Source organism: Chroicocephalus ridibundus, chromosome Z, assembly GCF_963924245.1.
Source record: "Chroicocephalus ridibundus chromosome Z, bChrRid1.1, whole genome shotgun sequence".
NCBI classification, from domain to species: domain Eukaryota; kingdom Metazoa; phylum Chordata; class Aves; order Charadriiformes; family Laridae; genus Chroicocephalus; species Chroicocephalus ridibundus.
The window spans coordinates 845554-869318 of record NC_086316.1 but is presented as its reverse complement, the minus strand read 5'-3'; the positions used below and the strand labels follow the sequence as shown (position 1 = coordinate 869318).

At 49.3% G+C, this 23765-nt stretch overlaps 1 protein-coding gene across 3 annotated transcripts; it reads left to right on the top strand.

Moving 5' to 3' along the window:
• The first annotated feature begins 271 nt into the window (after window positions 1-271).
• LOC134508424 (endoplasmic reticulum aminopeptidase 1-like) lies at window positions 272-22888 on the top strand. Of its 3 annotated transcripts, none has more exons than XM_063320070.1 (19): window positions 272-977; window positions 1543-1681; window positions 3253-3387; window positions 3967-4087; window positions 4441-4595; window positions 6673-6786; window positions 7561-7692; window positions 8234-8365; window positions 8514-8597; window positions 9037-9194; window positions 9684-9763; window positions 10049-10232; window positions 11701-11857; window positions 11948-12063; window positions 12837-12998; window positions 13903-14043; window positions 14151-14232; window positions 16077-16219; window positions 21805-22888. In XM_063320070.1, exons 1-19 carry the CDS (start codon window positions 487-489, stop codon window positions 21836-21838), a joined length of 2760 nt encoding a protein of 919 aa, XP_063176140.1. In that variant the 5' UTR covers window positions 272-486; the 3' UTR covers window positions 21839-22888. The 3 variants fall into 3 exon arrangements, with proteins under 3 accessions (XP_063176140.1, XP_063176139.1, XP_063176141.1); XM_063320069.1 differs by having other exon boundaries at window positions 11948-12132; window positions 21805-22887; XM_063320071.1 differs by lacking the exons at window positions 16077-16219; window positions 21805-22888 and adding an exon at window positions 14534-15664 and having other exon boundaries at window positions 11948-12132.
• Window positions 22889-23765: the final 877 nt, after the last annotated feature.

The following is a 23765-nucleotide window of genomic DNA, read 5'->3' as shown; positions in this document are numbered from 1 at the left end:
AGGGCTCCCCGGGGCCGCAAGCGGGATCCAATGCAGTCCCTCCAGCTGTCGGGGGCGGCGGGGCTCCGCAGGGGTGCGAGGGGGGGCCCGGCAGAGCAGGTCCCCTACGGGTGTCTCCGCCTCCAGCGCGCCTCAGCCTCTCCCCAGGCGGCTCCCGTTCAGTAACCGACCCGCAGCGCCTCAGCCACTCCCCTTCCCCGGCGGCGCCGGCATCAGCCACCCGCGGCGGAGGCCGGGCCGGGGCGGGCAGCGCGGAGTGCCCGGCCCCCCGCTTTCGCTTTCGCTTTCGCTTTGCCTCCCGCCATCGCGACGGGCGGCAGCGGCGGCGCCGGGGGCCGGCGGCCGCGGCAGGCGGTCTGGGGGCTGCCGGGGCTGCGGCGCGGCGCGGTGCGGTGCGGTGCGGTGCCGCGCCACGCGCCCCAGGGCTGTGCCCAGCGGGGGAATTCCCGCCGTTCCTTCCCGGCTCCCTCAGGCGGCGGGTGTAAAATGGCGCCGCGGCGGCGGGCCGGGCCGCCCCCATGGCCGTCGCTGGCCGTGGCGGCGGGGCTGGTGGGGCTGCTGAGCGCGGCTCTGGCTCTCGGCGGTGACAGCACGCCCTTCCCCTGGCAGGGGGTGAGACTCCCCAAGGATGTTGTCCCACTGCGTTACCACCTCGTCATCCATCCCAACCTCACCACCCTGACCTTCGCCGGCAGCGCCGCCATCGAGGTTACAGTCACCTGGCAGACCAGCGCGGTAGTCCTGCACAGCAAGCACCTGAGGATCGCCAGGGCCACCGTCGAGGCTGGCCACGGCCGCCCGGCGCAGGAGGCGCGGGTGGTGGAGCAGCAGGCCCTGGAGCAGGTGGCACTCCTCACCGCTGAGCCCCTGCGGGCTGGGCACAACTACACCCTCCGCATCCAGTACCGGGCAAATCTCTCCGAGTCCTTCCATGGCTTTTATAAAAGCACCTACAGGACCCGGGAAGGAGAACTCAGGTAACCCTTTTTGGAGGGCTGGAGCCCCTCTGCTGTGGGGACAGGCTGAGAGAGCTGGGGGCGTTCAGCCTGGAGAAGAGAAGGCTCCGGGGAGACCTTCCAGCCCCTTCCAGTCCCTCAAGGGGCTCCAGGAAAGCTGGGGAAGGACTCTGGAGCAGGGAGGGGAGCCACGGGACAAGAAGGAGCAGGTTTAAACTGGAAGAGGGGAGATTTAGGTGAGATCTGAGGAAGAAGTTCTTGGCTGTGAGGGTGGTGAGCCCCTGGCCCAGGTTGCCCGGAGAAGCTGTGGCTGCCCCATCCCTGGAGGGGTTCAAGGCCAGGTTGGCCGGGGCTTGGAGCAACCTGGGCTGGTGGGAGGTGTCCCTGCCCAGGGCAGGGGGTGCCACTGGGTGGCCTTTAAGGTCCCCTCCAACTCTAAACATTCTGCTATTCTATGATTCTGTGATATGCAGAAGCTTTTGGTAGTACCTGTAGTTACTGTGTAAATGTGAAATTACTCTGTTTTCAGACATCGCTGTGTCTATGAAGGTGTTTGACCGTAACCCTTTTTTTTCCCCCCACTTAGAGTGCTTGCAGCAACACAGTTTGAGCCGACAGCTGCGCGAATGGCCTTCCCATGTTTTGATGAACCAGCCTTCAAAGCCAGGTTCTCAATTAAGATCAGGAGGGAACCAAAGCACCTTGCGCTGTCCAATATGCCAATTGTAGGTGGATACTTTTAATGATGTGCTGTTGACTGATGGTCTTTGAAACACAAAAGCAAAAGGAGAACAGAATATTCAGGCAGTTGCTTTTATTGGGAATGATGACCTGAACATGTTTGGTGAGACACTGGCCCAGGTTGCCCAGGGGCGTGGTAGACACCCCATCCCTGGAGACATTCCAGGCCATGCTGGGCAGGGCTCTGAGCAACCTGACCTAGTTGAAGAGGTCCCTGCTCATGGCAGGGGGGTTGGACTAGATGGCCTTTAAAGGTCCTTTCCAAGCTTCCCTCCCCTCCCCTCCCCTCCCCTCCCTTTCCCTCCCCTCCCCTCCCTTTCCCTCCCCTCTCCTCCCCTTCCCCTCCCCTCTCCTCCCCTTCCCTTCCCATTAGCGTGTGTGTGCTATTGCTGGTAGTCTTGACACAAGGTTAAAACAGAATGAAGAAAATAATGCATCGTATGGGTTCCTGCTTCTCAGCAGAAGTGTGAGAATGATCAGCACAGCGCAGCCTCCAAAATCTTTCTTTTACTCACACAATGCTTTCCATGTTGATCTTAGATTTTAAGATGAGTGATGAAATGTGTGTGAATAAATACATGATTCATGTGTCTTAACTTAATTGTCAGATAAACAGGACTTTCTCTGTGAAAAAAAAAATAACCTTTGGACTTCTGAAAAAACATCTCAGAGTGAAAGTGCTGTACGTGTAGTAGCTACAGATATTGTTTGCGATTATAAATACGTGTGCATATATGGGCTTAACTGTGTTTTGTACATTGGATCTTCCTTTGGGCGTAAGAGATTCTCCGTAAGTTCTTCTGTTCTATTAGTTGCTGGTTTGCAAGGAAACTAACCTTTATACGAGGGAACAGCACTTCCCACCCCTCACCCAAGTACCTTTCAAAAATGAAAAGTCTGGAAAGTTGGTATAACAAAAATCAATTCTTTTGTAGAGAAACAGATAAAAAAATGACTAAGGAGTGAGTGGCAGTGTTACAGTTCAGTGGGGCTAAACGTGTTGCCGGTCAAGTTGGTCAGCTAGGGCTCTCTGTAACCAAGAGGGGAAATGGATACCTCCAACAGTGCCTCATTTTATGCGAAACCACACACCCGAGGTAGCTGAGTCACGATTTGGAGGAGCTCGCTTCTCTCGCATGTAACAACGGCTGCTGAGATTTATACAGCTGCTGATCAGCTAAAGTTGTGTGAGATTAATTCCATCAATGTGAGATTAATTAATTCCATCGGCGTGAGCAGAGATTAATTCCATCGGTGGGCTCAACAGCGTTTTTGTTTTTCTGGTTTTACCGGTGTAGAAGTAAGTAACGCTTCTGAATGGAAGTGCCCCTATGTCTATACGTATGCGCAGTTCCGTTCTCGCTGTGGGGAAGGGTGGGCATGGGGATGGCTTTTTTCCAGTATGTCTTTGTAAACTAATGTAATAGCTTTAAACTGTAACGTAGTATCTATCTTTAAAATGCAGTATCTGTAAAGTGAGAAGAAAGACAGCAGCTGTTGGTGCCAGGGTCCTCGCAGGTAGTACACTGGGTGATGCGCTGTGCTCGTTTTTTAGGTGAAGTCTGTGAATCTAACTCCCTGGCTTGTTGAGGACCATTTTGATACCACTGTCAAGATGAGTACGTACCTCGTGGCCTTTATCGTTTCGGACTTTAAATCCGTCAGCAAAATAACCAGTCGCGGAGTTAAGGTAACTCTGTCCCATTTTCTAAGAGCTTTTTTGTATTTAAGTCTGTATGAATACATAATGTTTTACTTTGCAGTTAGATCATCTGATTTATATGTCTCGACGTTTTGCAGGAGGGAAAAGAGAGAAAGGAATTGATTCTGTACTTGGGTGATCAATTTGCATTCTGGGCTTTGTGAGTTTCACGGGTTTTTGGTAACGGGCTTACTTCTTAGACAGTTCCATGCATCGGTGACAGCTTGTTTCATCTAAGATTGTATAATTAAAGACAAATGAACTCCAGTTTTCATGGAGTATCAGCACTAATGGAGACCTGTGTCAGTTGAGTGACTCTATCGTGGTAGGGCTGGAAATAGTAGAAGTCTTTGGAGGGGTGTGGTGGTTCTCGTGGGTGAGTTTTAACACTTGTTTTCCTAATTCCGATAATGTTTTTCTGCAAATGTTTCAGTAGCCCCTGTACGAGACGTGATAGGCGTGTGCTCTAGTGTCCCTTTTTATGGTCATCGAAGTAACTGTGGTAAAGAGCAACTTCTGTAAGCTTCTGATGTTGGGGTTGAAGTGCTGCCTGCTTGTCTGCCGTAGATTTCTGTGTATACGGTGCCAGACAAGATCAAGCAAGCTGATTACGCGTTGGATGCTGCGGTGAAACTTTTAGACTTCTATGAGGATTACTTCAGCATTCCATATCCTTTACCGAAACAAGGTAAGTGTTAAATAATTTCATGCATTCAAGAACATTATTAAGCACCGACAGTAAAATACCACAAAACCAGAAATTTAGAGTATTAAGACAGGGCCCAGATTGGCTCAGAAGCTTTTGGAGTAAGTGTCCGCTTGACAGAACTTGAGGAAAAGCTCCACTGGGAGCTGAAGATCCTTGTCTTCTGTGTAGAGCTTTTTTTGAAAGTATGTTTTTGCAATTACATTAAAGAGAGCCTTTAGAAGTGTGTGTGATACCTGTGCTTATGTGGGAGCAGTCATGAAGTGGGAGGAGCAGGTAAGCGAGTTCTTTATTGAGGAAAACGATACCAGTAGTATTTTAATGTTTTTTTCTAGATTTAGCAGCTCTTCCTGATTTTCAGTCTGGTGCTATGGAAAACTGGGGATTGACCACATACCGGGAATCCGCATTGTTGTATGACCCTGAAAAGTCCTCGGCGTCTTCTAAACTTCAGATTACTATGATAATAGCCCATGAGCTGGCTCATCAGGTGAGATCTGGGGAAGAATAAGGAGTTCAGAAGGGCCTGCAGAGGGGTCAGGGTTGATGGATGCTGTGCGGGGAGGAGGATCTTGGAGCTGGAAGCTGAAAAAAGCGGCCTCTGCTTGAGGGCTCGTCTGTGAACGAGGAGGACTGCTTTTGGGGAAGGAGTGCTGGCAGGCTGCACCGACGCGCAGGGCTGGAGGTACAATTGCGTTCAGTCCAGCAGCTCCAGCACTGTGGGGCCTTTGCACCACTGACAGCCCTTGAAATTAATTTTAGGCCGCCAAAATGGGAACATGGAAGTTTGGAAAGGTGCGCCATTTCATACGCGGCTTCCCTGCCAAACGGGGTTTCTGTGCAAGGTTTCTTGTGAGTGGAATGTGAGTAGAAGCCCATGTTTTGCTGTATTACTGCTAAAAGGAGAGTGCAATGGGAAGAGGCCAGAGCAAGCTGTATCACTAGCAAAAGGTTCCGTAGCGGTCAATAACATACCATAAATGCAACTTCATAAATCACAGAATCACAGAAACTTCAGAGTTGGACGGGACCTCTAGAGATCATCTAGTCCCACCCCCCTGCCAAAGCAGGGTTGCCCCGAGCACATCCCTCAGGGCTGCAGCCAGGCGGGTCTTGAAAATCTCCAGAGAAGGGGACTCCGCACCCTCCCTGGGCAGCCTGTTCCAGTGCTCTGTCACCCTCACCGTAAAGAAGTTTTTCCGTGTATTTGAACGGGAATTCCTGTGTTCTAACTTGTGCCCGTTGCCCCTCGTGCTATCACTGGGAACCAATGAAAAGAGTCTGGCACCATCCTCCTTCAACCCACCCTTTAGATACTTATATGCCCTCTAAGGCCTAATAAGGTCTCCCCTCGGCCTTCTCTTCTCCAGGCTAAAGAGTCCCAGCTCTCTCAGCCTTTCCTCGTAAGGGAGATGCTCCAGTCCCTCAATCATCTTAGGTGCCCTACGCTGGACCTGCTCCAGTAGTTCCCTGTCCCTCTTGAACCGGGGAGCCCAAAACTGGACGCAGTATTCCAGCTGTGGCCTCACCAGTGCAGAGTAGAGGGGGAGAATGACCTCCTTCGACCCGCTGGCCACACTCTTCCCTATGCAGCCCAGGATTCCATTGGCCTTTTTGGCAACAAGGGCACATTGTTGGCTTGTGGATAATTTACTGTCTACCAGGACCCCCAGATCCTTCTCCTCAGAACTACTTCCCAGCAGGTCCACCCCTAACCTATACTGGTGCTTAGCATTCTTCCTCCCCAGGTGGAGGACCCTACACTTGCTTTTGTTGAACCTCATTAGGTTCTTCTCTGCCCAGCTCTCCAGCCTGTCCAGGTCACGCTGGATGGCAGCACGGCCCCCCGGAGTGTCAGCCACCCCTCCCAGTTTGGTATCATCAGCGAACTTGCTGAGGATACACTCTGTCCCATCATCCAGGTCATTAGTGAATATACTGAACAAAATTGGACCGAGTATTGACCCCTGGGAGACACCACTGGTTACAGGCCTCCAACTGGACTCTGTGCCGCTGATCACAACCCTCTGAGCTCTGTCGCACAGCCAGCTCTCGATCCACCTCACTGTCACCTCGTCTAGCCCATACTTCCTCAGCTTCCTAATGAGGATGTTGTGGGAGACAGTGTCAAAAGCCTTGCTAAGGTCAAGGTAGATGACATCTACGGCTCTCCCCTCATCCAGCCAACCCGTTATAACATCACAGAAAGCTATCAGATTGGTCAGGCATGATTTGCCCTTGGTAAATCCATGTTGACCACTTCCAATGACTTCCTGTTCCTCAACGTGTTTGGAGATGACATCCAGAATGAGTCGCTCCATTACCTTCCCGGGGACAGAGGTGAGACTAACCGGTCTGTAGTTCCCTGGCTCCTCCATCTTGCCTTTTTTAAAGATTGGAGCGATGTCAGCCTTCCTCCAGTCCTCAGGCACCTCTCCTGTTCCCCATGACCTTGCAAAGACGATGGAGAGTGGTCTAGCAAGAACATCTGCCAGCCCTCTCAATGCAATGCAACCTTTGTGAGAAATTGTGTATTTAATGTCAGAAGTCCTTTTTTTTTCCCCCAGTGGTTTGGCAACCTTGTTACCATGGAGTGGTGGAATGACCTGTGGTTAAATGAAGGGTTTGCGAAGTTTATGGAGTTCGTCTCAGTCAGCGTTACCCATCCAGAACTGAGAGTTGTAAGCAGCCGTTACTGTATTCTTGTTTTATAACTGCCTTCTAAATCCACTACTGACTAAGGACAAAGATGAAACAGATTAGTGCTGTGAACCACTTTTAAATTTCTGTTTGATAGGATGATCTGACGTTAACTGGGAAGGATAGGAATATCGATTTAACTACATGTAAATGTTTTTGTGAACTGATGACGGAAGTCAACGATTGCGGTGCAAACGTATTCTTTTTTTGAAGAGACTTAGACTTCCAAAAATGTAAAGAAATTCTTTTGTCTGATTTCTTCAAAGAGGGTCAGATTTGAAAACACCAAAATCCTTCCACTAGCTCTAGCAGAGGCCCGATACGTGACATTTTCTGCCGAAGTCAGATGGACGGTGCATCTGGGCAGAATTTTGCCATAGCCTAAGTGGCTACGATAATAGGGAAATTCACATTTTTCCTTTTTTTTCTTTTTTTTAAATTTTTTTTTAATTTTTTTTTACGCTTACTGACCACTCTGTCATCAAACTGTTGGAATGTGCAGGTGTCTTTTTGGAGTTATTTTGAAGTCTCACTAGCTCAACTATTTAAGTTAGTTTAAAACACCAGAAGTCACTTGGCTGTCTGTACTACTGGTTGGAGGTTATTTTTATGCTCTGGAATAAAAAGGAAGCTGAGTCTTCTTTCCTTTGTGTGGCTTAAAAGATCACGGGGAATGGACTGAGAAGTGAACACGTAGGGATTCAGTAGTCACCGAGCAAAATTTAGTAGTAATATTTGGTTTTGCCTCCCATCAGGAAGACTATTTCTTACGGAGATGTTTTGATGCCATGGCAGTGGATGCCTTAAATTCCTCACACGCTATATCTACTTCTGTGGAAGATCCAGCTCAAATTTTAGAAATGTTTGATAGCGTTTCCTATGAGAAGGTAAAGTGCATAACTGCTGCTGATTTCAGTTGTGCTGCTTGTACTAGTCAATTGCATTTTACTGATTTTACCCCTACATACAAGATGTCCCTGAGTCACGGTGTTAAGTGTTTTATGACTGGAATAATGCCTTGTTGGAAACACCTGGGTGGATTCAAAGGGCAGTTGCGTTTTCGATTTCTCAAATGAGGAAGCCTTTGCTTCTTCTGCCTGTTCTGTATCAATTTAGTCTTAACCCACTTTTTTAGGGTCTTAACCCAAGGAGTGTTTTTCACTGGAGCATCGTGTGGTGCTGGCATGTATAGTAATTAAAAAAACCAATAACATCACTTGCTCAATCGGTGATATTTTTAAGAGCCGTCGTCACAAAAAGACCAAAGTACTGTTTCAATATGCATAAAAGCTGAGTATTTTTTTATTCAGAGGGACATAGAAAAGTGAACTGCTATGTAGATTAGTGGTATGCTGGAACTCTTCTGAAACAAGCACCTTGCCAGCTAAAGGGGTAGTTGTGTAAACACTTTGTGACTCTTTTTTTCAGGGATCTTGCGTATTAAATATGCTGAGGGACTACCTGACTGCTGATGTGTTTAAAGCTGGACTTGTCCAGTACCTGCAGAAATACAGCTATCAGAATACAAAAAATGAAGATTTGTGGAACAGCATGACAAATGCAAGTATTCCTTATTCTCTTTTTTTTTTTTCAAATTTCCTAACTTCTGGTGTTTTGTCTCTAATATATTACTGAGGACTGTGGCCAGTACTTACGATTATGACATCAAAGCGAGATGACCCAAAACTTTGGGGTTTTTTCCTTTCAGATTTGCCCTACAATAGGTAACGATAAAAATGGACTACCAGGTGATGGTTTTTGCAGAAGCAGCCAACAGTCATCTTCAAGTGCAGTAAGTATCTGGTTTTCCACCTGCCAGTGCTTAGGAGTTTGGCACGTGTCTGTGCCCTCTGATGTTACTGTTCCGTGCCGTGGCATTGATCCGTGCCCCTTCCAAAAGCATCCTTTACCGCTTGAGCACGGTCCTAGGGAGCGTAAAGTTTCCTCAGTTCCACGGGAGATCTGTTTTCTCTGACGTCGGACAGAAATCCTACTCCTGTGCCCAGGGCTGACTGCAAAGCAGCAGAACTTAATGAGATGTCATTAACTATATGAGACCGCCCACAAAATAAACAGCTGGAGATGTCATCCAGTCTAACCGCACCTATGTAGAGCTTACCAATACCGAGGGCCTTTTAGAGTTCTGACATACCCGCTTCTGTTTCACTGTCAGTGTACTCCTGTCTTCTTCCTCTTCCTCCGTGTTGTCTTTTTCCCTCACTAAAAACCAGCACTGGACTAACAGAGAACCTCCTGACGTGAGGGCAATGATGGACACCTGGACGCTGCAAAAAGGCTTTCCCCTGGTAACTGTCACAGTGAGAGGGAAGAACGTCCACCTGCAGCAGGAGCGCTACGTGAAGGGAGTAGACGCTGCCTTGTCCACAGGGTAAACGAAACGGGGCAATCTCAGCACACAAACCGAAATACTGTCCTATGGCAGGCAGCGATGTCCAGTAAGAGCTCTCACTATTGCTTCTCGAGGAGCGCTCCCTGAGCTGTTTGGCTGGGAGGCTTTCCCGGTGTAGCTCGGGATCGGTAGCACTCCTGTCCTTGGACCCCGCACGCCTGGCCACGGTGGTGACAGAGCTGCAGAGCTGCAGTGTCTGCGCCTCTGGGCGAGCCCACACTGGAGACGTGCCAGCGGGACCAGGCTGGAAAGTTTGTAGTGTTGCGGCTTCAGTGTCAGTCATCCCCCAAGCAAACAAAACGAAAGCTGGCTAGGTGCCTCTGGCTCTGCGCTGAGCGCAGAGGTGCGAGTGCAGCGCGTTGCCGTTACCGCGCGGGCAAAGGTATTACTCAGCGGTTGGACTGGGACAAGTTGGAGAAGCTTTTGTGAAGTTCTTTCATTAAACAAAGCACTTCTGTTTTGCAATAGGTACTCGTGGCACGTTCCTCTAACCTACATTACCAGTAAATCTGACACGGTGGAGAGATTTTTGATGACAACTAAAGCAGGTAATTTCTTTGACGAAATAGGAGATTAGTGTATTCAACGTTTGTTTGCAAGCCTTTTAGTTTTGCACAGTTTTTTTCGGACCGGGGAACTGGAACTACTGGTACCGGAGAAGCAATTTTTTGTCAGCCCCATAATACCACGACATCAATCTGTTGATGTATTTAGAAACCGTGTTCCTGTGTTCTTTAAATGCCTGAAATGAGAATAACGCTGTCATTGGGTGTAGTATGAGGATGTGTTTGAATCAATAAGAAAAAAAAAAGGAGTTCCATTTTCGTTTCCAGATGTCATTATCCTCCCGGAAGAGGTGGAGTGGGTTAAATTCAACGTGGACATGAATGGGTATTACATTGTGCACTACGAAGATGACGGATGGGATCGCCTGATTAACCTTTTGAAAGAGAACCACACAGCAATTAGCAGCAACGACAGAGCCAGTCTGGTTAACAACGTATTCCAGCTCGTGAGGTATGGCCTTCTGCCCAAGTCTGAAGAAAATACAAACTCTGTGTTTCTGCATGTATACTACTGGGGAAGGAAGTGCCGATAAGTACGTAGTATTCCTTAAATCTGTTAAGTAGGTGGAGAGCGTATTCTTTTCCTGCTTACAGCAGTGTAAGCCCAGGATTTTTCTCGGTTGCAGTGGATTTATCTAACCCTATTTAGCGAAACATGTTGTGTTCAATATTTGTTGTTGGCTAAGGGAAGGATGCCAGTGTGAAGCGTGAAGCGTGAAGGACTAGGATAATGGTTTTGCACCTGGAAAGATCCCGGTGCCATTTGTTGTTTAGAAACAAGGCTGTTACAGTCATACAGACGTGATGTGATTCTGATCGGGGTTAATCTTGGTTCCCGGGGATGCATTAGGAAAGGCTGTGTCCTAGAGGCGCTTTGCCAACATTTGTGCGCAGCTCAGAGAACTAAGGAACCGGCCGAAGTAATTCCCGGTCTGAGCTCCCGGTGTTTGAGAAAGAGGGCAGCGGCAGGGAGACGGGCGATAATTAAGATCGTATGAATTTGAGCTGGCAGCTGAAGGGGATGTCAGCAGGCCTAGTTGCGATTTTCATTTGGACAGCAGAGGAAAGGTCTTTCTCGTTTGGAAAGAGGAGAGTGAAGCGAGATTTTCAGCACGTTCGAGGAGCTTCGAGAGGGAAGGAGGAAGGGACAGCTAGAGATGCAAATTGAGTTAAGCAGAGTTCATTTTGTGATGGGTGACTAGAGCATACTTGTATTTTGAGGCAGAAGAGACGGGTGAATAAGGACAAAATGAGAGCGTGTGCAGGGAGCTGACATGGAAAGGAGTCCGAAGAAAAGGATTCACAGAAGGATGAACAAACGAGCAGGGGGAGTGAGCAAAGACCTCTTGGGTGTTCTCTATTTGCTCTTGGAAGAAACCGTTGAGAGGTGTCTGGCAGGGGTAGGAGAGAGTTTGCCGAGTCAGGTAAAGACAGTGAAGGAGCGGTTGGCGTTGTAGCTTCGAGGCTTACTGCAGGCCAAATACCTACATGTTGAGCTGGAAGGGTGTTTTGCCGAGGAGGTCATCTCAGTGGTGGGATTCCTTCTGTACGTGTGTGGTTTGCAGAGCAAAAGCAATAGTGGGAGAGGGCAGGAGGGAGAGGCTCTGCTGGGATAACCTCGGCGCGTGAGAGAGGCGGGGAAAAGGTCGGTCTTCCGAGGTCATTCTCTTACAGTCCGTTTCTTAGTTCAAAGGTTAAAGGTTAGGTTTCATAGCTTGGGTAGCTGCTGAGCAACATTTCACTTCCAAAAGCAGAGTTAAAAAGAGATTTGAAAATACTCTTAAGGCATTCCTATTTGTATAGTTTTCCTCAAAAAAATTGCTTTTAAGTTTTTAAGTTTGCTTTTGCTTTTAAGTTTTTGCTTTTGCTTTTACGTTTTAATTATAACTTGTTTTATCCCCTGTCGTCTGCTTCCTTAGCGTAAACAAATTGTCGATTTCCAAAGCTTTTGATTTGAGTTTGTACCTGAAACACGAAAGACAAATCATGCCTGTACTCCAGGGTATGAGCGAGCTGATTCCTATATACAGGCTCGTGGAGAGGAGGGATACGGATGGTACAGAGAAACAGTTAAAGGTAAGGTTTTAAAAATCGAGAATGTTCTAACTGTGCCTGTACCCTATAAAACGCACTTTAAAATATATCTGTGTTGTTTCCGTGTCTTAGGAGTATATAGTCAATCTGTTTAAAGACCTGATTGACGAGCAGTCTTGGAGCGATGAAGGCTCAGTGTCTGAGAGATTTCTTAGGCGCTCGCTGCTGCTGTTCGCCTGCGTGCACAGGTACCAGCCGTGTGTGGACAAAGCCAAAGGATATTTTACAGAATGGCAGAAATCCAACGGGACCTTGAGGTCTGTTCTGTAACTATTACTGCCTTTTCTGATACTCTGTTTAATACCAGTAGAGTTAATTTACAAAAAGAGCTAAACTTCAGTCCTTTCTGGGCGCTGAAGTTGAGCCTTCATGGTTTTGTAACTTAGACTTCACGTTCCCAGCGCCTTCGCAGTTTGGTGCATAATATGTGCCCAAACTAGCACATACATCATGTGGAACTCCACAACTTGGCTTGGTAAAGATGTTCTGGAAAGCGAAGATAACATGTATTCCCCGATTTACATGTCTGGAGAGTGACCTATAGCCGCTGTAAAACCAGTTCCCTACTGTTCATGAACTTCACCTGATGTTTGTTTCTCCTCATGGTGGAAGAACTCCCTAAAACACCCTCCAAAGTACCTCTGAGAGATTGTCCTGGGCAGGCCAAAGGGGACCGTATCGGTATCTCACTGGCCATAGCCATGAAAGGACAAAAAAAAAAAAAAGGATGAGTCCAGAATTTCTGGGAGTCGTTTCCAAGGCAGGAGCAACACCGAGATACAGCCTGATACGCTTAAGTGTTTCACAGCTGCAGGGGTCCCTGTCTGATACCCCCCAGGGACCAGTATTTTTGAATACGTTGTCCGCCGTGCGAGTGGACGTGCGACGGTGACGTGGTTATGTCTCTACCTGTGGTCCTAAGTATGCCGTGGAGAGTAACGTGGTCTTCAACTTGTTGTAGCTTGCCAGCAGATGTGAAGGCAGCAGTGTATGCTGTCGGAGCGCAAACATCCGAAGGCTGGGATTTCCTGCTCAGTAAATACAGACTGCACTCCTTCAGCGTGGAGAGAGACGACATCGAATGGGCTCTCAGCCTCAGCAGAAGTAAGGACAAGCTTCAGTGGTAAGTAGTCACACAGGAAGAGCAAGGTGTTTGGAGAAACTTTACGACCATTGAAACGGGAAATAGAATTATTCAGAGTCTCGTTTCAGAGCTTTTGCATTTCATGGCGTATCAAATGCTTTGTAGGGGTAATATGGTCAGAGGAAGTGGCTGCACCTTCTCATTTCTGTGTTCTGGTGCCAGGAGTCAACGCGCTCAGAATTTGCAGCAGCAAATTAGGACAAAATGCAAGATACCTGATCTGTGCTTGATAGACACTTCTTCATTTACCTTACTAGTGACTGTGATTACAGGCACACATGCTGTGCGTTTCTTATAAAAATTTGAGGTTTCCTGCTTTTAAGCGAGCTGAGCACCACTGAGGTTTTCAGGTGTTAACTGCAAACCACGCGTTTTGTGACTTCCGCCGTTTGATGGGGGTGACAGCATGCGACACCGATGGAGCTGTGTCCCCGTATCACTGGAGACGTGCTTTAGCTCTTCTGTAATGTCATTATTTATTCTCTGCGTTGCATTGCTGTTCGGTCACCTTAGTCCTGGGCAGCACTTGCAGGTCCGAATTTTCCACTGGCACGTAGCGTAGAACAAATACCTTTCTTTCAGGGGGCGGATGGGCTGTCATTAATTTGGAGATTTCGAGTAGGAGCAAACTGTAGCCCTGATTTTATGCTTGGTATTTAGAATACAGGTCTGCCAAGTAGCTGTAACTGTGAAAATAACAGCGATGGGAAAGATGGATGTGGCCGAGGAGTTTGTTGTGAGAAGTCGGAAGTGACCCGGCAGAAATGACGCGTCGGGACCTTTAGAAAAGGGAACTTCCAACCAAAAACTCGGTACCAAATGAGTAATTTGCCAGGTTTATCTCCTGGTCTAAACAACTTCTGTCTCTGCTGTTGATTCTTAGGTTAATGGATCAAGGTCTGCGTGGTGACATCGTAAGAACTCAGGATCTTCCACATATTATTGTATTTGTTTCCAAAAACCCATCCGGCTATCATCTGGCTTGGACGTTTTTGAAAGCAAATTGGGAGAAATTCGTAGAAAAGTAAGGAACAGAAGTTGTTTTACTGCTCTCTCTATCCAGTTATACTTTAAAACTCTACTGGCTCCAAAAATAGGCATTTTCTGAGTATCGGTGGTTCTTTTTGCCAGATTTGAACTCGGTTCGAATTCCATAGCCACCATCGTCACTGGAGTGACAAGTCGGTACTCTACAAGGTCACAGCTTGCACAGGTGAGCCATTCAGATTCTGGTTTTAAAACATAGCTGTAGTATAGCTGAAATTAAAATTGGGATTAAATCTTAACATGGTAAAAGCACGGCCAGTTATGAAGCGTCAGGATAAGACCCCGCGTTTTCCTTGCGAAACGATGGTGTTGGTGATGAGTTAGGTTACTGAAGGGAGAGCATTAAGCCAATGCCCAGGAGGAGGATGTTCTTTGTTTAAGCAGCGGGCCTGGGTGCAGCGTGTCAACGTTTGTCTGCCGTTCGTGCTTTACCTGCCTCTGTTTTTTCTGCCGACTCTGGAGAACAGGGAGAAAAAACCGGTAGGTCTGTTCACTGATTGTACAGAAGACAAATGCTGAAGGCCAGTGAGAAATACACCGCTGTTCTGTATCCTCTATTCTGGGGAAAATTCTCCGCGCTCCTGGGTGTCACAGAGGATAATGATTTTGTCGACTTAATCCACAGTCCCTGTCGATGGTAAAAAACCCAGACTGGCCCACGTGCAGATATAATGGCATTCCTGACAATGCCTTTTCAGAAGCTGCAATTTTTGTTGCCAGTTTAGACTTTTCTGCTTTACGGCAAAACACAGGCCTAAGTAATGCAACCATATTAAATATAAAAGGAGAGAATATAGAATACGGTCTTCAGTCTTCATTTTAAATCTGAGCGGACTCTCCCGGTCTGTCACTAGCAGCCTCTTGGCCAGTGGCAGGGGCTGCAGGGACATTTCCGTGTCCTACCCAGAAATGGGGCTGTGTCTCCCTGGGGATCCGTGGGACTCAGGCACGAGTCTCTGAATCCAGGCAAAGTCGCTCTGAGGCTGAGGGAGAAAATCCAGCAGCTCCCTTCCTTGTATCCTATTTGTGTCTCTGTGGTACTTTGTACAAGTATTTGCGTCTTGTATCACACTCATCAAGGTAAATTATCAGAAAATGATGTCTTTAATTTGTACAGCATGTACAGTCACTGTATCTTTTAAAAGCGTCTGCCATTAAGGCCAGCTCAAGCCTGAGCCTTGTGATCAGGACTGCCTCCTTGGGGAAAAAAACAAGAGAAAAAAAAAAAGAAAAAAGTGAAAGAGGCAGCTGCCAATACTTGCAGCAGCCGCGGGGAATGCAGTGAATTCAAGGAGCAGAAGCAGCCTCCAGGTTTCCAGTGGCTGCCTTCCCAAGTGCTTCAAGGATGAGAGCAGCGGCTTCCCCAAGCACTGGAGGAGGTTGGAGGGGGTTTTTTTAGCAAAATGAAAGGAGGTGCAGACGTCCCTGTGTAGGGAAAACTTCCGAAAGTGCTTTGCCATCAACACTTACGCTTCTGCTGCGCCTCCAAATGGTCTGGAGCTGCCGGCAGGCAAAGGTCAGTGGCTCTCCTTGAGCCACTCTAGTAACAGCCGCACGGTCTCTTGTCTGTCCCACACCGTTGTCCCGCCCGTACCAGCAGGAGCACCCGGCCGAGCTTCGGGGGAAGGTGTGTTTGGGAGCAGAGCAGCCACCGGGCAGAGCAGGGGACGCTCAGTCTCCCTGGTGACGTCTGCGCTGAAACACTGCAGCTGCCACGGCTGAAACGGCCACACGGGTTTATTGAACGAGCAGGAACCAGACGACAGCTCCCGCAGCTGCGTTTTTTTATGGTCGAATTCGAAATGTGATCTTGCCGGGCTTGTGAGATCGAGCCGCTACGAAACCTTTTCAAAAAACTCTTCTTGGGATGGCGGGCCGGGGAGCAGGGAGGAAGGGAGGCGGGGCAGAGCCAAGGCCAGGTTCGAGGATCACAAGTTTCTTCTGGTCTTCCTGCACAACTGAGAGGTGGCCGCCTCTTCATCGACTGTTCTTTCACATTTTTGTCAACAGGTGAAAGAATTCTTCAGTTCTCTGGATGAAAAAAGCGCACGGCTTCGCTGTGTCCAGCAAGCTATCGAAACCATTGAAGACAACATACAATGGATGGATAGAAATTTGGAGAAAGTCAAGACATGGCTGCAAAACAACCATCTGTAAATTAAGGCACCTTGCTTATTTTTGTCAGAAGTAACTGAAAAGGCATGAAAAAGGAGGGCTGGAGGGACAGCTCAATGGGATAGATTTGTTTGGGAGGCACTGTAAGGCGGGCTAATGCTGCTGCTGCTCAGGATTTGTCTGTCTCACGGTTGCGGCTTGCTGGGAACAGACCCGGTCCTTTCACTGATGTCTCCCCAGGTGACACTTCTGAGAGCAGGGGGATGCTGTGGCGTGAATTAAGGCGGGGGGGGCGGGGGTTGTGTGACCGCTAGAAATGCGAAATGCATTGCTTCTGAAAAAGCCGAAGGTACTGTGAGATGAACAACCCAGAGGAACTTCCCACCTGCAGGTGCTGACCCTTCGCTGTCGTTCCTGCAAAGGTACAATGGGCCGCGCTACTCAACACTGACACGCGCTACAGCCCTACCGCGTTGCGGACACGTCTTTATCCTTAGGGTTTGTGTTCCCAGGGGAGTAATTTTGACAAGCCTGTACCTTGGATCAAGCGTCAGGTAATTAAAAAACCCCCACGTACCAAGTGTAGTTAAAATTGCCTCAATCCAAGTAAATACGACAAGGCCCATCCCTGCGAGCTCTCTGGCGGTGTCTCAGGGCTGGGGACATTGCGGTGGCTGCACGCTGCCGAGGTGCCCATAACGCCACCCTCTCGCCAGAGTCCTGCCCGGCTCCTCCTGCTGCCGGTGTGGATACTTTCCCCGCCCTGGAAATATTCTTGTGCTTTTAGGTAACAAGTACGTACGTTTTCTGTGCAAAAATAAAAAAAAACCAGTTGGTGGATTATACTTCAGATGATTAACCAGCAGTTTGTTTCAGCAGGAATTTTTGCTTTTCGTTATCCCTTTTTCACCTAATCGAAATGCAACTGTTGTCACATGTACCCATTGACACTCAACAGGACAGACGGGCATTGCGCTCCTTACGTCTTGCCTGTAGGTCATGATCCCCTGCCCTCTTGTCACCAGGCAGAAGGAGGGGAACTAGGAGAGGAGGGCGGGAATGGAGGCGGGGAATGGAAGCGGGTACCTGCTGGGGGCAGCAGGAGGTCCCCTCCAGACCCCCCATGCCCCCCCAGGGGCCCGTACAGAACAGCTACGGGCCTCTGGAGACGGACCGTGAGGGAACTAAGGATGCTGATAGAGCCCCATCCGGGGAGTCGCCAAAGCAGCCAGCTCCACGCATTAAGACTGCTGCTGTGAAGAGCAGGAGGAGGGCAACAGTCGTAGGGGGGTCCATTCTGAGGGGAACGGAGGGTCCCGTATGCAGGCCGGACCCTTCCCACAGGGAGGTCTGCTGCCTCCCTGGGGCCCGTGGTAGGGATACCGCCGGGAAGCTTCCTGGCCTGAAACGTCCCTCCGATTATTACCCTCTTTTGATCGTACAGGCAGACGGTGAGGAGCTGGAGAGCAGAAGTCCGAGGGCAATGGAGAAAGATCTCAGGGCCTTGGGACGGCTCGTCAAGGCTTCGGGAGCACAAACTGTGTTCTCCTCTGTCCCTCCTGTTTTGGGGACTGACGAATGGGCAAACAAGAAAATCGGACAGATCAACACCTGGCTCCGAAACTGGTGCTACGAGCAGGGCTTTGGGTTCTGTGATCACAGCTTGATCTGCAGGACGCCGGGCCTGCTCGCTAAGAATGGGAAAAGCCGATCCCGAAAGGGGAAAAGGGCACTAGGCCGAGAGTTAGCAAGGCTCACGGACGGGGCTTTAAACTAGAAACGAAGGGGGAAGGGGATATCAGGAATAGTGTGGTGAGCCGGACTAGGGAAGTGATCATCCCCCTGTACTCGGCACTGGTGAGGCCCCACCTCGAGTACTGCGTTCAGTTTTGGGCCCCTCGCTACAAGAGGGACATTGAGATGTTCGAGCGTGTCCAGAGAAGGGCTACAAAGCTGGTGAGGGGTCTGGAGGACAAACCTTATGAAGAACGACTGAGGGAGCTGGGGTTGTTTAGCCTGGAGAAGAGGAGGCTGAGGGGAGACCTTATCAGCCTCTACAACTACCTGAAAGGAGGTTGTAGAGAGATGGGGGCTGACCTCTTCTCCCTGGTGACAAGTGATAGGACGAGGGGAAACGGGTTCAAGTTACGTCAGGGGAGGTTTAGATTAGATATTAGGAGACATTTTTTCACTGAAAGGGTTATTAAGCATTGGAATAGGCTGCCCAGGGAGGTGGTGGATTCACCATCCCTGGAGGTGTTTAAAAAAAGGGTAGATGGGGCACTGAGGGACATGGTTTAGAAGTGGCTCTTGTCAGGGTAGGCTAAAGGTTGGACTCGATGATCTTAAAGGTCCCTTCCAACCTCAACAATTCTATGATTCTGTGATTCTATAAAACCAGGCCCGCTAGTAACGAGCCTAGGGATAAAGGGCCAAGGGTGGGGGTGAAGTCGGTAGCCCAGCTCAAGTGCGTCTACGCGAATGCATGCAGCATGGGCAACAAACGGGATGAGCTGGAAGCCGTTGTGCAGCAGGACAGCTATGAGGTAGCGGCCATCACGGAAACGTGGTGGGATGACTGTCACGACTGGCATGCTGCGATGGATGGCTATAAGCTCTTCAGAAGGGCCAGGCAAGGAGGGAGAGGCGGGGGTGTGGCTCTGGTCATTAGGGAATGTTTTGATTGTGTGGAGCTAGATTCCAGTGATGGTAAAGTCGAGTGTTTATGGGTAAGGACGAAGGGGAAGGCAAATAAGGGAGATGTTGTGCTGGGAGTATGCTACAGACCACCCAACGAGCATGAGGAGACAGATGAAGTCTTCTGTAAGCGGCTGGCTGAAGTCTCGCCATCGCCAGCCCTTGTTCTGGTTGGGGACTTCAACCTGCCGGGTATCTGCTGGAAATACAACACAGCAGAGAGCAGGCAGGCTCGGAGGTTCCTCGAGTGCATGGAAGAGAACTCCCTGACACAACTGGTAGGGGAGCCTCCCAGGGGAGGTGTCTCGCTAGACCTACTGCTCACAAAGAGAGAAGGACTAGTGGGAGATGTGGTGGTCGGAGGTCGTCTGGGGTTTAGTGATCATGAAATGGTCACGTTTTCAATTCGTAGCGATGTAAGGAGGGGGGTTAGCAAAACCTCCACCTTGGACTTCCGGAGGGCGGACTTTGACTTGTTCAGGACACTGGTTGAGAGAGTCCCTTGGGGGACTCAGGACTTTGTCCTGAAGGGCAAAGGGGTCCAGGAAGGCTGGACGCTCTTCAAGAAGGAAATCTTAAAGGCCCAGGAGCAGGCTGTCCCCAAGCGTCGCAAGTCTAAAGGGCGGGGAAAATGGCCAGCCTGGATGAATAAGGAACTTCTGCTGGGACTTAGGAATAAAAGGAGGGTTTACCACCTTTGGAAGAAGGGACAGGCAACTCAGGAGGACCACAGAGATCTCGTTAGGTTATACAGAGAGAAAATTAGGAAGGCAAAAGCCCAGCTGGAGCTCAACTTGGCCACTACCATTAAGGACAACAAAAAAAGCTTTTATAAATACATCAACAAAAAGAAAGCCAGGGAGAATCTCCATTCCTTACTGGATGCAGGGGAGGCGGGGGGGAGAAGTTGCAACCAACGACGAGGAGAAGGCTGAGATCCTTAATGGCTTCTTTGCCTCCGTCTTCAACAGTCAGACCAGCTGTCCCCAGGGTGCTCAGAGCCTCCTGAGCTGGGAGATAAGGATGGGGAGCAGAACAGCCCACCCATAATCCAGGAGGAAGCAGTCAGTGATCTGCTTCTGCACCTAGACGCACACAAGTCGATGGGGCCAGATGGGCTTCACCCAAGAGTACTCAGGGAGCTGGCGGGAGAGCTCACCAAGCCCCTCTCCATCAGTTATCAACTATCCTGGTCAACAGCGCAGGTGCCAGATGAGTGGAGGGTGGCTAATGTGATGCCCATCTACAAGAAGGGTCGGAAGGAGGATCCGGGGAACTAGAGGCCTGTCGGCCTGACCTCAGTACCAGGGAAGATCATGGAGAGGATCATCTTGAGTGAGCTCTCACGGCAAGTGCAGGGCAGCCAAGGGGTCAGGGCCAGCCAGCATGGCTCTAGGAAAGGGAGGTCCTGCTGAACCAACCTGATCTCTTCCTATGACCATGTGAGCCACCTTCTGGATGCGGGGAAGGCTGTGGACGTTGTCTGTCTGGACTTTGGTAAGGCCTTTGACACCATCCCCCACAGCCTTCTCCTGGAGAAGCTGGCGAATCATGGCATAGGCAAGTGTACCCTTCGCTGGGTTAAAAACTGGCTGGATGGCCATGCCCAGAGAGTTGGACACCACCAGTGGTGTCCCTCAGGGCTCAGTTTTGGGGCTGGTTTTGTTTAATATCTTTACCAATGATCTGGATGAGGGGATTGAGTGCACCCTCAGTCAGTTTGCAGACGACACCAAACCAGGTGGGAGTGTTGATCTGCTGGAGGGTAGGAAGGCTCTCCAGAGGGACCTGGACAGGCTGGATCCATGGGCCAAGGCCAACCGTATGAGGTTTAATAAGGCCACGTGCCGGGTCCTGCATTTCGGTCACAACAACCCCAAGCAACGCTACAGGCTCGGGGCAGAGTGGCTGGAAAGCTGCCCGGCAGAAAAGGACCTGGGGGTGCTGGCGGAGCCAGCTTAACACGAGCCAGCAGTGTGCCCGGGTGGCCAAGAAGGCCAACAGCGTTGTGGCTTGTATCAGGAATAGCGTGGCCAGCAGGAATAGGGAAGTGATGGTGCCTCTGTACTCGGCACTGGTGAGGCCTCACCTCGAGTGCTGTGTTCAGCTCTGGGCCCCGCTGTACAAGAGGGACATTGAGGTGCTGGAGCGTGTCCAGGGGAGAGCGACCAGGCTGGTGAGGGGTCTGGAGACCAGGGCATCTGAGGAGAAGCTGAGGGAGCTGGGCATGTTGAGCTTGGAGAAGAGGAGGCTGAGGGGAGACCTCATTGCCCTCTACAGCTCCCTGAAAGGAGGGTGCAGAGAGGTGGGGGTTGGCCTCTTCTCCCAGGTGAATAACGACAGGCCCAGAGGAAATGGGCTGAAGCTGCGGCAGGGGAGGTTTAGGTTAGATATCAGGAAGAATGACTTTACCGAAAGAGCGGTCAGGCACTGGAACAGCCTGCCCAGGGAGGGGGTTGAGTCACCAGCCCTAGAGGAGTTTAAGAAACGACCAGATGTGGCACTTCAGGGCATGCTCTAGTGGCAGAGACTGCAGGGGTTTTTTCTGTGTGTATGGTTGGACTCGATGATCTCAAAGGTCCTTTCCAACCGTGGAGATTCTGTGATCCTATGATTCTATGCTGAGCAGCGTAAGCCAATTGCTCTAAGGAGAGAAATTATTAATACTGTGTGCTCAGAAGGGACAGTTAGTCAAGAAAGCGAAGCTGAAATCTTGGAGGTGGGTGGTTTTCTGGTGGAGGGTTGTTTTTAACAGGAAGTTGGGAATGGCCTTCTCTGTTTACCTGCAGGAAACTTTTATTTCTGTGCTAAACTTTAAAAAGCAAAAATATTCAACTAATTACCACATGTCTTTAAATGCACTTGATTTCTTTGCTCTTGCAACTGTGCCCTTGCCGTGATTCCACGGTGTTTGTTTCCTCTGCAGCTCTGACCTGTCGGTTTCCTCACGAATACGCTGAAGCAGACAGAAACTTTACAGAGATAAAAACTTGGGGGGGAAAAATGCATAACCTGGAACTCATCATGAACTTTTGACCGTGCCTTGCTTGCTCTTCCCTCAGCTAGAAATTAGACCTGCCCAAGCAGTTGAAACTTCCTTCACCAGAGCTCAGAGACGCTGCCGAGTTCTGCTGTTGAGGGCAAAAAGCTGTGTCACAATGCTACAGAAAATACCATTGTGGAATAATTACTAAATTGGCCAAGAATACAAAAATACAGCATTGTTCACACATGAAGGAAAGTCATAAAATCAAGAGGCTTCTGAGGTAGAATACAGCCGCAGCTAGCACGCGACGAATGCCACATCTGTGATTCCCTGTACAAGGTTGTTCGTGAAACTACACGAGGGATGGAACGGAACACGCTTGTTCCGTGGCCTTCCCTTGTGACAAATAGCAGATATGGGGACAAGACGGTACTACGGAACTGATAAGCGGCCTACACGCTACCCGAGCCAACATTTCGTCAAATGTTGATGAAATGCTGTCCTTTTGTGCGAACTTTGCTCACCACAATGTACCAAAACACACCTCCATCCCGGAGGCTATCCGCCCCCGAGGTGTGAACGCTCCTCCTTGAATACATTAATCATAATAAAAGTACGTATGACTAAAGTCACTCAAACTCCACTTTGAAGATAAAAAAATAATATAAAAATAGCCCAAGAGAGAGGGGATGTCAGGGAAGACACCATCGCGAAGAATTCCACCGCTGATTTCCAGTGAAGGCAGTCGACGGGCTGAGCCTTTCTTCCCCCCCATAGGGACGCCTTTGGGTAAGACTTCGATTACACCGAGCGCTTTCTCGGGGACTTAGAAATTTCTCTAGAGAATCTCTACCCTACATTTATAGCCAGGCTGTATCGTTTGTAATTTTGTCGCGCGTTTGTATACTTAGCAATATCTTTATTTGCACGTGCTTTGCAGACAGTGTATTTATCACCGGCAATCCTAAAGAACCTGTATATCTGTTGTTTAAATAAACTGCACTGTTTCAGTAGCTGGTCGTTCCGCTTTCTCACTGAACGCGACCAAAACTTGAGAGAGGCCGTGCTAGTTCAGGAGCACGACTAGACTGAAGGTGCAGCCCACTACTAGTGTATCCAAATCGTAGTAGTTTAATACATATTAAACGCGATTGGACTGATAGTGCTGAATTGGGCATCACTCAGAATTTAAACCCAGCCGCACCTGGCCTCCCGCCTCGGTGAGGAGTGTTAGAACGCAAGGGGGTTTATCTTCTGCCAAAACCGCTTGGCCCCGTTTCACGCAACAACCATTCCTCTCACTCACCTTATATAGAGGGTACCCCTTTATGTACCCAGCACCTTTTGCCTCTGAGCTCATTGAAGGAAACGGGGATTCTGAGCAGGCTGTGCATCGCACGTACATTTCCTGCTGTTATTTCAGGTATCGTTGACTGTTGCTCGCTTTAAAATGTTTTCAGAGCTGAAAAGGTAATTTAATAATAAATAAAATTTGTTGACGTGAGCCTAGATAAAGTACCTCATTAGTGTCATTTTGCACATTCCTTTCTTTTCCTGTTGTAAGCAGCAATTTGCGTTTCTGGTTTCTGCCTTTACTGCTTCATCTTCAGTTTCTCAACTGCGGGGAAATCAAGTTCTATTCCTCATCATAGAATCATAGAATCATAGGGTTGGAAGGGACCTCTGGAGATCATCTAGTCCAACCCCCCTGCCAGAGCAGGGTCACCTAGAGCAGGTAACACAGGAACACGTCCAGGTGGGTTTTGAATGTCTCCAGAGTTGGAGACTCCACCACCTCTCTGGGCAGCCTGTTCCAGTGCTCTGCCACCCTCAGGGTAAAGAAGTTCCTCCTCATGTTTAGGTGGAATTTCCTATGCTCAAGTTTGTGCCCATTGCCTCTT

Excerpts from the sequence above, each read along its gene's own strand:
- LOC134508424 (XM_063320069.1), top strand. The coding sequence starts at position 487 with ATGGCGCCGCGGCGGCGGGCCGGGCCGCCCCCATGGCCGTCGCTGGCC. Across the intron at positions 1,682-3,252 it reads CGCTGTCCAATATGCCAATT|GTGAAGTCTGTGAATCTAAC; the intron begins GTAGGTGGATAC and ends CTCGTTTTTTAG. Across the intron at positions 14,233-16,076 it reads CAAGGTCACAGCTTGCACAG|GTGAAAGAATTCTTCAGTTC; the intron begins GTGAGCCATTCA and ends TTTTGTCAACAG.